The 13,083-nt window shown below is 29.3% G+C and overlaps 1 protein-coding gene across 5 annotated transcripts; it reads right to left on the bottom strand.

Moving 5' to 3' along the window:
* Positions 1-4,062: 4,062 nt before the first annotated feature.
* LOC123193399 (guanylyl cyclase 1) lies at positions 4,063-9,800 on the bottom strand. Of its 5 annotated transcripts, none has more exons than XM_044606370.1 (10): positions 9,641-9,800; positions 8,477-8,776; positions 8,133-8,257; positions 7,582-7,693; positions 6,532-6,606; positions 6,069-6,157; positions 5,669-5,727; positions 5,214-5,286; positions 4,541-4,636; positions 4,063-4,321 (listed from the first exon to the last, which is right to left on the bottom strand). In XM_044606370.1, the coding sequence occupies exons 2-9, from the start codon at positions 8,651-8,653 to the stop codon at positions 4,585-4,587; spliced, it is 762 nt and encodes a 253-aa protein (XP_044462305.1). In that variant the 5' UTR covers positions 8,654-8,776; positions 9,641-9,800; the 3' UTR covers positions 4,063-4,321; positions 4,541-4,584. The 5 variants fall into 5 exon arrangements, with proteins under 5 accessions (XP_044462305.1, XP_044462304.1, XP_044462307.1 ...); XM_044606369.1 differs by having other exon boundaries at positions 4,541-4,616; positions 8,477-8,785; positions 9,641-9,798; XM_044606372.1 differs by having other exon boundaries at positions 4,541-4,616; positions 8,477-8,623; positions 9,641-9,798.
* Positions 9,801-13,083: the final 3,283 nt, after the last annotated feature.

Below are 13,083 nucleotides of genomic sequence, written 5' to 3'. Positions count from 1 at the left end.
AAGGGTAATAATGTCTTTTGAGGATAAGTGGTACTGCGCAGTTCATTGGTTTTGGCGTTCTGTTAGAGACGGTTTACAAATATAGTCCCACTCTCATTAAACACGCGTGTACACACTTTCCCTTTGCGCCTGAAAGTCCAGTCCAGTTAATTTTATCTCCGTCAACAGTTATTAATCCTGAGATGTTGTTCTAAAAATAAAAATGAAACAAATAGAGATAAATAAATAAAATATCGATGTAATCCTTAAAATTTTAAACAGATTTTTCTGAAATTTTATTATTTTTTATTTGATCCCATATATTTTATTTTTATTCATCTTGACCCTTTTAAGTTTTATCTTTGTGTTCAACTTTGTCCACGTCTAATCCACTAAAATTTGTTTTTTTTACCACCATCATATACTCTATTAATGAATTCCCTTTTACCACCACTATAAATTGACGAACGTCTTTCCTGATCATGTTCAAACTAAGCCACTCCGCCTATTTATTTCAACTCTTACACTCTTTAAATCACTTACTCTTCTTAATTTTTTAATCTAAACCATGAGTTTGAGTGGGTTGTGAGAGGGTCAGCTATCTTAATCTCAACCATGTCTTATATAATCTCGTTAGAGGTTAAATTTGGATTTACTAATAACAAAATTTACGGTGTAATTTTGATGAAAAAAATATTTTGATAATAAAATAGATGAAATTGAGAACTCTTTAAGTTTTATATTATTTTAATTGTAAAATTATCCATTAATTTTTTGGTTGAGAAAGATGTTTGATTTTAATGATAAAAGAATTTTTATAATTTTACAAAATTTTAAAAAATCAATAATTAACATGTATATTAAACATTCATAATAACTTTATAATTTATTAATAAATATAGATTAATAATTTATAATAAAATTAAATAATTTTTGTTAAAAAAATAACGCCACGTAGATATATAAATTTTCAAATTAAAAAGATTGAAAATTACGTTTTATCACAGTTTCCAATGAAAAACGGCCGTGCCACCTAATTTTTTCTCATGAATGCAAAGTTATCCGGTGCTATACGAGCGTGAGAACATTATTAGCAGTAAACGCGTATGGATAAATTAAAAAGTCACGGACACGCACTGGTGGTGATTGCTGGTGGGCTGTCTGCCGTCCGGCCTGCCTGCACAACTCCTTTTTATGTTTTTTTTCAACCCTTAGAAATAAATTCTCATAAATTGTGAAATTTTTGCAATTTTCAAAACAACTAAAGATTTACAAATATAACTTTGTGTAGGGACGGCCAGGGGAGGGGTAGGCCAGATTTTTTTTTTTTTAAATTTATTTCTGATAAGGGATAATAAAAATTGTTCATTCCATATTTATAAAAAAAACTTTTCTACTTTGTATCTACAAAAAAAAAAGTTTTTATAATCTTTAAATATAATATAAATATATTAAATAATAAAATGAATTAAAATTAACATATCTATTTTAAATATCATAAATAATATATATTATTATTAACCACTTTAATATATATATAATAAAATATATAAATAAGTTTAAAAATTTTAAATAATATAAAATTATAATAATTTATTAATATACGATATGTTTTATTCTCGTCTTTCTTTTTTATTTTCATCGACATTTTTTTTTTTATTAGGATGAGGCCGACATTTCTTTCTTAGGGAGGGGGAGGATGGAGGAAATGCACCATCATGAATAGACGTAAACAGAAGTTTAGTTGATAATGGCGCCAAATATTTTGAATTTGGCGCCAGAAGAAGCAGTCCAGCATCACTGTCACATATCTTCTGAAAAGAGTAGACATAAATAAATATATAACGGGCTTACCAAAATAAATAAATAATGTATTAGACAATTCGAAATTTGAAGTTTAAACTCAACGGATGGATATGGGGCAGGTGAGGCGACTATTTGGCACTAGAAGTCAGTCTGACAATGAAATGGCACTTTGCTTTTTAGTTGCTGACTTTTTACGTTACATTACAAAAGAGGAAGGTACATTTCCTGTCATTTAATATATATATATATATATATATATTGTGGTAGAGTTTAATTCAAAGGTGTAGTCTCTCTTGAAAATATGATGTGGGCATATGGAAATTTTGAAATCTCAGAAATACGAAGGTCTCGCTTGTAATGGTGAAACAAAAGTTCAGAAGTAGCTGGTCTTAAAAATATAGAAGATAACGACAAAAATGATGAAGAATTGTTTGATTGATGGGTTAGGCATATATATATTTTTGAAATGCAAGGCATAGGACCCCAACGATACACTCACCTGCCCAACTAAAATGCTGAGTGGTCAAATCCTCGAGCATAGCGCACAATAATGCATTTGTTTTGTTCATCAAGGAACTACATCTCTTTCGGATGAGATCTCAGGTTTAGTACATGATCACTGACAACAAGTGTTTTTTAAACCTGGTTAAATCCGGACTGCCCACAAAATAGTGAGACGTCATTCGGCCATCCTCACTAAAATCATTTTGGGTGGTTTTTATGGCCAAAAAACACCAAGGCCGGTAATCGGCCTTTCTGGAGTGGTAGACCAAAAATGGTGACAAAAAAAAAATCAAATTTTAAGGGAAACAAAATATAATTTTGATTAAAAAATTATTAATTTTTTAAATTAATAGATAAAAAAATAAATTTCTAATTTTTTATTAAATAACGATTTTATTTTTAATAAAAAATTTAAAAAAAAAAAATAGATATTCAGATTTTTTAAATTTTACGGATGAAAGTTAAAAAATACATCAAACCTGAGGTGAGAATAAATCTTTTGACATACTAAAATATTTTATTACTTAGTAAATTAAATGAAATAATAAAATATATTGTTAAAATAATTTTTCATACCCATAAACCAAACACCCACTTAAGGTTATTAAAACATTTACATACATGCATAATTATCAAAGTATCCTTTATTCAAACGATGAATTAAAAGCTCAAGTGTCATATAAAAATAATAAAAATAACATCCAATGTGTATGTACAATCTAAAAGAAAACATAAAAAAACATTTGGATATGAAATCATCGTATAGATAACTTTCTATTTTAATGGTGAAAATATTTATACTCATTTTTTTCTATTTTCATCTATATATTGATCGAATTAGGTTGAGTTAGAAATTCAACACATTGATCATATGACTAAATATCTCAAGTTATCATACTTCACATTATATATAAACTTATTTTGACATCTCTCTATGAATGATAATCTATGGATTCTCCCTCATAAAGGTTCTCTATTATTATATACAGTGGACAAAACATCCTTTCTATGTGTATGCATATTTATTGTAATTATTATTATTTTGCTTGTTGATGTTGTTGTTGTTGTGGTGGATATTACTATTATTATTATTCTTATTACATTGCATGAGAAATGTGTTGTATTTATAGGCAACTAGCTTTAGAAGAGTATGCACAGCCATTGTTGTAATTTTTATAGGATTGTAATTACATTAAAATGCTGCTACAAAGTAGGGATGTAACAAAGTGATCACAGAGTGGGTTTGTTAGATGAATTTGATGAGAGGTTTGGAGCAACCTAAGACCACTTGTTAGGATATGTTAAATTGAATAAATTAGTAAACACTTCAACCTTTTTGTTTTTTAGAATTTAGATCAGTTTAACATGATTGATGACAATTAACAACCTAACTCGAATCAGGTAATGAGTCCCTTTACATACAATTTAAAGATTCATTATATACCTTATTTTGTTATTCAATGTTGTTTGTTTATTCAGGGACTTGTCCCGGCAGTTGCAGGCTGCCGAAAAGTCTCCGCTACTTGAGCATTTTTATTTGGATGTGTTGTCAGTGCCCTTAAAAAACTAATTTCTAGTGTGAAGTTATGAAGACTGCATTCTGCACAAGCAAACAATATGTCAAAAATGGGTGCTATATACAGAATAAATACGGAAATGGAAACAAGAATATTTTCTTTGCAAAATAACCAATTGGTAAACATATTAAACATACTCTCCTTCAATCAAATACTAGAAGGGGACCAATTTATTGAGCTTTCAGAATCTGGATTATTTGGAAGAAAATTTCAGAATTTATTAAAAGAAAATAAATGACTAAAATTATATGTTAATTTACATTGAAATATGAATTACATACTAAAAAGCATATACATGTAAAGTGAATTGAGAGATTTTAACAGTTAGGTTTATAATGATGCACATATTATACACAAATTTGTAATATATGCAAGGTGTAATGTCACGGACCCGATTGACATGAAGAAAGTTAAGATCAGGGAAAGGTCTACTTCTCATTCTTCTCCAGGGATATCTGTAAGATGGACATATTGAAAACAAAAGATGATAATTAATAAAACTAGAAATGAAATCTTTAGTTTGCGTTTTATGTACTTATTTCTTAGATGATCCTAGTGATAATTTTGACTTAACCTCTTGAGTTTTCAGACTACAATAGCATTCGGATACAACAGACAAGATCTTCTGAAAACACACTAAGATTCCAAGGTATTAGGAAGGTGAAGATAATTACCAGGAGAAGATCTTCGTCAGTACCAAAGGATTTTCGAGCTTCTTCTAGGCGCTTTGATGAGACCTTCTCATGTTTCCTGCACAAGTATTCAGAATCCTTGCTTCTATTATAAGCTAAACTAAAGTTTCACTTGCAAATTTGATTCAAATACTATTTATAAAATATCATTTAAAAAATATTCAACATCCTAAATGTGATGGCCCAAGTTCTTCCAAGCAAATGCAAAGTGCAGACTTTTGTTGACATTTTATGAAAAGCATTCACAGGGCAAATAAATTCTGGTTGAATGGTTCTACCTAAATGATTTTGAATTATTTAGCACAATCACCTATATTCTGATCCCCAGTCAATCCATCATTTTAGAGAACTATATTTATCTGAATAATATATCTTGTCAAGTGTAAGGAAACTTACAAAGTTTTAGTTCTGACATATAGTTTGGAACACAGATTATTTTTGGTTTGTTAAGTATACACTAGCAGTGTTGTCAGTCATAGAATTTATGACCATCTGAATCAACTCCATTAATAATCCACCATCTTAAAGAAGATCACTATTCTCCACCAAACAATTGGTTAGGACTAAATCTAGCTCTTCTAAAGAATTTTCCTTTCTGTGGTGATCCGTCTATGGTGAAGGTAGAAATAACAACGAAAGAGAATAAAGATAATACCGGGAACTGGCAGGATCTCTAATTTCAAACTCATCTGCACCAGCATCATAGCCACATATCACAACATAGTGACCTATAGAAGATATTTATCTCAGTGAAATCAATTTAAAGGTGTCACACACAAATAAGAATTCAAGAACAACAAAGTACCCTTCTCCAGAAAATTTTGAAGACAAAGACTATCGATCATGATATAAAGCAAGGAACCACACACATCACAGCATGAAGTTTTTGTATTAACTCAATCATAATGATATAGCAGTATCCATATATACATTCAGAAATTGTCAAGTGGCCATAGAGGCTTTCACTGGAACAAGTCAATGCAAACATTCTTTTATGCTCCCAGTGAAGACTGAAATAAGTCCATTTGAGCAGTCTATCATATAAAGCAATGCTAAAAGCCTCATAATTTTTAAAAAGTAATCACAATGAAATTAAATACCACTCCTCACCAGTATAACCACAGTTGTTGTAGAGGCCTGGGACAATGACTTCCTCCATCCAAGGCTGACTGTGACACAAAAGTTTGGCAAAGCATTTAATTAATTAAAAGCAGCTCTCCTCTCAAGTGAAGCCCTTAGTTTAAAATCAATCATAATGGTTGAAGAAGTAAAGAGTGTATATTAAGGAAAAGACTTGGCTAATTAATACGCTAATATACTTTGTCATAAAAACCCAAAAAAACAAAAGAGAAGAGATTTTTTATTTTTCCTCATTTCTTGGGTTTGCACAAGACGGGAAAATATACATGGTATAATAACATAATAGCCGTGTAACAGTTGAGGTGAAATTACTTGAAAGTAAAAGTGCAAAAAACACAAATAAAAGAAAGATATCATGGTTAGTAAATACCTTAATTTGTACTGGTCAACTAATGCAATCGCAACATAGTTCCCAGACAATATCTTGAGAGAAATTTCTACTCTGCTGATTGACCTGCACTGTAAAAAGAAGAGGGTTTGTAGGCTTATCCAAGGAGGATATTTAAATCGAGCATGAATTAAGAACATCTTAATGATGATAAATAGAATAAAGAAGAATTTTTTGGTCCATTCTAGGTTCATCCCAATTTATCTTCCATACATTTTGATACTCAATGAAACCAAAACAAATATATAATAATGCAAGAGATTAACCCATCTAGTTCAAATTTTCAAGTTACACACTGTAAAAAAATGACCACTGTCTAAGAGTCTAGCGTAAGAATTTGTTGCAAAGAGACAAGGGCCAACACTTTAACTTATAACAATGCTATGCAAACAAAAAAAAAAAAAAAATCTAAAATTTTAAAAGGTATGGAATGACAGGATGATACCTCTATATTAATACCAGCTCCCCTTGCTTTCTGGAATAGCATATCCACTCGAACAAGATCAGTGGGCAATTGCTCCTGCAAAATATTGAGATAAAACATCCACTAATATTACTGTGACATATAACAATGAAATGAACTAAAAAGTATATCAATACTCAAATATAAATTACAAAAGCATCAAGATAGGCCATATGAATTAATAATATACATACAGATAAATTGACGAAAACAACAGTAGGCCAAAAAAAATAAATAAAACACTGTTTTTCTTTCAGAACCCAAACCTGCTAACAGAAGCATCACAAGCATTAATGCAAGATAATAACAGCAGTGGCTGTTAATCCAAGGTTCAGTGAAGGCCCAGGGAAAGAGGAATAAAGTAATTCTTATCAATTAAAAATCAGTTGCTCAAGTTAAATGGTTTATATGATTAGTAAGAAAAATAACTATCACATAGAATATACACAAAAGCAATAAGTTCTAGTTCTTTCATGAAATAAAACCAAACTTTAGCAGTTTCAGAAGTATTGATCAGGGACATGATAACAGAGCTCAAAAACCCTTAAATTTACTGAAACAGGTTGTGGTCGGGGAGGCAAAAATGTGAGGGCCCGCATATATAAAAAATGATGTTGTTCACTTCAAATTAGTGTAAGAACCTGTTTAAACACAAATTTATTTCACTGAACATTATTAATTAACCAAACATGTGCAATCGGCAACATCAAGCATATCCTAAAAGAATGGATGACATTTTGAAGGATAATAACATATAAACTTTGTACATCCATATTTATAGACTAAATGCCAACTAAACCAAGCAAATTGTCGTTGCAAGTTTTCACATAAACAGACATGAAATAAAACAGCATATCTCATCAAATATGATTTTGGTTTTGATTAGCACAATTACTTTCATCTTACGATAGAGATAAACCCCAAACAGAACCAAAAAAATCATCTTAAAAAAATTATTATTTGATCAATTTGAAAGCTACAACAAACGAATTGCTAGGTCATTAAATTACTCATGCATATGCAAGAAATCACCTTGTAAAACGTCTCAACAGAGTAATTCGGATTTACTCCAAATGTTACTGTGAAGTAGGAAAACTTAATGTTCAATTTCTGCAGTAAATATGCCAGATCGACGGTCCAAATGCTGCAATAAGAAGTTGGGAATGAGATTCATCATAAATTTTTCATAACAACTCATACTCACTTTTTAAAAATGGCAAACATAGAGGCTTATTTGTACTCCCCAAACTACCAACCTTGCTAGGGCACATAGTATTCATGTAAAGATCAGCAATCAAGCTAACTGATCAATGGAAAAGACATTAAGCTGTCTTAGAGAACACCTCTTTATATCTCTCATATCATTTAGCGCATCCATAACCTAAGATAACGCAATCTATATGACTATCCAACACCTTTAAACGAGTTTGTCATTTACAAGTTAAGAAAGCTTTCACTCCATTCTTATTTTCAGAGAAAGCAAACAACACATGCTTCTATATTAATCAATCAGATAAAATTATGAACAACTAAATTCACGGAGCAGTCATAAAAAATGATCTATTTTATAGTAACCAACAAACCTGGTTGTGCAGCATAACTCTGCCAGACCTTGAATATCATATTTGTTTATTCCAATTGTTCTCAATACCATCAAAACGCATGCAAGGCCACAGTCCCAAGAGAATAGCTGGTTTACATGAGGGACCTACAATCACCAGGCCAACTTAAAGAATTCAAACAAAACTAGAATTACAACTGACTGAAACATATGTATTATCAATAGAAAATGTTTGCAAACATAAACAAAAATAAAGGTTTACTTTTTTATTTTAATTCATTGTCTATTTATTTATTACCCAAAACTAAAATCCAACAAAAAGTGTATATGAAAAATAAGGCAATAAAAGAGTCAAGATGCACTCACTTCAACAAAGTGTGCTCTTGGCAAGAGCGCATCACTGTACTTCTCATTACTTGAGAAGTGCTCAGATGAGCAGCGTTCTACCTTGCTTACAATATTTCCATCTGATAGATTCACTATTTCCTCTTCATCTTCTTCAGCTTTAAGAATCTTATTTAATACAAAACAAAAAGGCCACATGAGCAAACAAATTCACAATGGAATCCAGCAAAGCTTAACCAGGATGTTAAAACAGTCTGAGTTAACTTCTCAGCTTTGCCCTGTTATCCTCCAAAATTAATCCAAGAGTATCACTTCTCAAACCTGTTGCAGCTATTATATGCAAACATTAAGAACACTTATAGTGGTAAAGAAAAAGAAAAGAACTGCTGCAGTTAGTACACAAAAACAAAAAGAATATTACTACCGGTAAAGATAATGAAAATAAATTGTACAATTATAGTTTTGCAGTTCTAATTAATACAAGATACCATCAACTTGTAAACTACTAATGCATCACCAACTTAAAGTGCATTTGAAATGCAATTATAGTTTAGCATTCTGCTTTAACTTTGTTTTGGGTAAGTCATTCCACTTAAACTTTGCCCTTAATAATTTTCTCACTTTTTTACTGGCATTATTAATTCCGCTTGTGGAACAAAGTTCCATCAGATAAACTTGTATGAATGTTTAAGCCTTTCATTGACGACAATTCTTGTCTCTTGATCACATGCAAACCTGAATATCGCCATCACACTAACTCTGCTCATAGTATGACTTGTTTTATCAAATTAAAAAATCAATCTCATTCTAGAATGATTTGGTTTGAAACAATGATATTTAGCTCAAATTGCTTCGTTCTCGACAACTTTGAATTCTCAATAATCATAGAAATTCGAAATCTGAGCTGATTCTTACAAGTTCTACACCAGAACCACCAGAGAACAATTAAATCAAGGAGTGTGTACACATCAATATAAAATGCCAGCTCAAGTTCATAATTGAATAAATCACATCGAAAAGCAGCAGAAATCGATCAAAATTCAAAGATAATTAAGATTTCAGCTGAACAAGAACGTAAGATCATCATTAACTAGCGATCGAATCAACTGATCAGAAAAAATAAGAAAACATTTAAAAATTATGCGTATGTTTTGACAAGTGTAGGTACAGAGTTACAAAATATACCTAAGAAAGAGAAACTTTGTCTGACGAGCGAGAAAAAGACGTTTCTCCGAGAAAGAGAGGATGAAAGTTCTTCTTCTCTCCTGTTTCCCTTGGCTCTGACTCTTGACTTTGAGGCGTTAGGTTGATACTGGAACTGGAGAAAATAAAAATAATAATAATGATAATAAAGAAAATAAGCAAGCGTTTCAATTATCTATACCGACCTGTGCTGCGCGGCTTCTAAGGTTTGTCGTTTTCACTTAAAATGCGATAACCATATGATTCACGAACATGCCAATCATGCCTAAACGTGTTAGTGGCACGTCATTTTGTTTCCCATTCTAACAATATTTTGTCATATTCCTCAAACGAAGTACTTCAAACTATGAATACAATATGTTGCAAATATAAAACCTTAATACGAAAATATAACTTCAATTTTGATTTATTGTGCATAATAAATTATGGATAATGTTATATGTATCTGTTATTGTATATACAAATAAGTATAGATATAATATATTATCATATAATTAAGTGTTAATTTATTTTTAATTTAAAATTAATTAATTATTTGATACCATATTTAATGATATATATCAAATATGTACTTATTTATATATTTAAAATAAATATATATAATTTTATTGATAAATTATATGCTTAACAATTGTTAAAAATAATGTTATATATAATTATTTTTATATATATTAATAAATATATATAATATATTATGAATATAATTTTATTTTTAATTTAAAATTATTTAATTATTTGATAATATATATCAAATATATATTTATTTATATACTTAAAATAAAAACATATAATTTTGATGAATTATTAAATAAAAATTTTAATACACCCGCAAACTTCAATTACCCTTCCGGTGCGCGTGTTGCGTATACTTATTATTAATGCATGAAATATTTTGGTGAGCCGTCAACTATCTATGGCAAAATTTTGTTTAGGTACATCATGTGTGTTGTGCTTACCTAAAATCTTTACAAGCCCCAACTAACACAAAGTTCCAAAAGGGTCACTGTGCTTGTTGCCTAAAAAAAAATTTCATTTAACCCCTCACTTTTATTTGTTTCGAATAAACATGATACGCATACTCACTGTAAATCACATATATTTGAAAAAATCTTTTTATTTACAGAAATTCTACCAATTTGTTTATATTTAATTCAAACAAATTATTCAATGATAAAACGATCAATTCAAGATAAATCTTTAATAAGCCATAAGACTCAAAAACCTTTAAACCCCTATTTATAACATCTTCATTATTAATGCAAATACATAAATTTAAACGATGTAAATAATAAAAAGATGAATATCAATAATATACCAATCATTTTTTACCATTGATGTGTAAGAATCATGTTGAAATTTCAAGATTTATGGCAAATATTATAACAACAACAACAATGATAGGGTTGATTTTTTTTTTTTTGGAAACTGGTCAAAAGTCAGTTTATATAAGGCGTGGGAGATTACTTTTATATTACCTCTTTTAAAATAAACAAAATTTACTTTCCAAAAAGTGGTGACAAAAACTTTTACTTATCACATTATGAATTTGGGCCGGTTCGGGCCAGACCAGTGGGCTGGAACATCAATAATGGTCCAAAAGCCCTGACATTTGCTGTAATGGATCAAGAGTAACCCGTGATTCATAATTGCTCTATTCAAATAAATGACTTTAACTCCACTTTAGCTTTACGTGTCTGCTGCAGAGGTCAGATTTTTGTTAGAAATCTTCTTGGGCACCGGACAAAACGGTGGTGTGAGACTTAAATAGATGGTGACAATTAGCCTCAAGATTCCTTGGATCAGATTTGAAAAAAAACAAAGAAATTGTCCAATTTGTAGGTCTTTCAAGTTTGAATTTAAATTCCTTGATCCGTGTTTAGTATGAAGCAGTAATTATTCGTAACATAAACATAAATGATTTAGGAGGAATATTATATATATGCATTTATTAGTATATAAATAAATATACATACATAATATATAATTAAAAATCAAGGTAAGCTAACCTCTTTGATTTCGACAAAATTTCCTTAATTTTTATTTGACCCCCTTAATTTTTAGTAGATCTCTCTTGATTTTGAAAATTTTTTAAATATAATCCTTAAAATTTTATTTGATCACTTTAAAAATTTTATTATTTCTTCACCAACTCTCATATATTTTAATTTTATTCAATTTTAACCTCTCTTAATTTTATTTTTAAATTTGATAATATATATTATTATATGATTAAATAAAATTTTATTTTTAATTTAAAATTAATAAATTACATTATAATATATTAAATATATATATTTATTTATGTATTAAAAATAGATTAACATAATTTACTAATTCTTTATTAATGTTGGTGACAGGAGCAAGTGGCTATATAGGTTCAATCCTTTATTATATCTAGCCTTTTGATTAGTCATTATGTAAAAAGCGGTCTATTATGATTTTTTTTATACTATATTTACAAATTCTTAAATCTGGAAGTTTTTTTTTATTAAAAGTAATTTAAATTAAAATTTTATAAATACAATAAAGACTAGAATCAAATTTTTTATTTAAAAATTTTAATATTTTATTAATTGTTGGTATCATAAGTTCGAAAGTTAATGATACTATTTTTCTTATGATGTAATAAAAATCTGTCTTTTGTTTAGATTATAAATTCATAATAGATTATGTTATAATAGCTCACCGAGAATTTACTTAAAAAAAAAGATTTTTTTTTTAATGTTTGAAACCTTGAAAGATTAATGTTATTTTTGAAATTAAATATTACAAATTTATTTCTTTTCATTGCTATTTTTTTTTTCAATTTTTGGGTATGGAGGTGTATACCATATTCCTGTATTCCATTTTATTACTTAAAAAAATAATTATCTCTTATGTAAGAATAGTTATATTTTAAAATTGTACATAAAAAAAGGTTAAAAAAAAAGAAAATTTGGTAGATTTTGACAAATGATGCACAGAAACAAAAAAGTTGAATTTAAAGGGCGGGATGTGAGCATGAAGAGAATAAACTTTGGAAAAGTGGCAGCCACCACGCCTACGTACGAAGACTAGGGGCTACTTTACTTTCTTATGCTGATAAAGATTACTTTCTATCTCGGGTTTTGATCTTTTAGCAAAATTTCAACTCCATTAGCTAGCCGTTATTGCTCCTTTTTGCGTTTATATTTAGTTGTTGAGATAGCAACATGGTGCGGTGGGCCTAATTTTCTATTGGCGAAAGGACTATGTCCCACCCAAGGTATGCTGCAATGTTTAGTGCCTCCCTTTTATCTATGATAACATCAAATGTCCACCCATCAACAGTTAAAATTAACGACAGTGAAGAAAAATTAACGGTAGTAAGGGTAAACGTTATTTTTTTATAATATTAAAAATAAACTAAAATATAATCTCTTTTTATTCCCCTAAACTTTAAAACT

The sequence above is a fragment of the Mangifera indica genome, chromosome 12 (genome assembly GCF_011075055.1).
Source record: "Mangifera indica cultivar Alphonso chromosome 12, CATAS_Mindica_2.1, whole genome shotgun sequence".
Taxonomy (NCBI): domain Eukaryota; kingdom Viridiplantae; phylum Streptophyta; class Magnoliopsida; order Sapindales; family Anacardiaceae; genus Mangifera; species Mangifera indica.
This window is presented reverse-complemented; position numbering and strand designations above follow the sequence as displayed.

Coding starts and splice junctions, on each gene's coding strand:
- LOC123193399 (XM_044606369.1), bottom strand. CDS start 8,653: ATGTGGCCTTTTTGTTTTGTATTAAATAAGATTCTTAAAGCTGAAGAA. Junction 6,158..6,531: donor GAGCTGGTATTAATATAGAG/GTATCATCCTGT, acceptor TTCTTTTTACAG/TGCAGGTCAATCAGCAGAGT. Junction 4,617..5,213: donor AGAGATCCTGCCAGTTCCCG/GTATTATCTTTA, acceptor ATACTTGTGCAG/GAAACATGAGAAGGTCTCAT.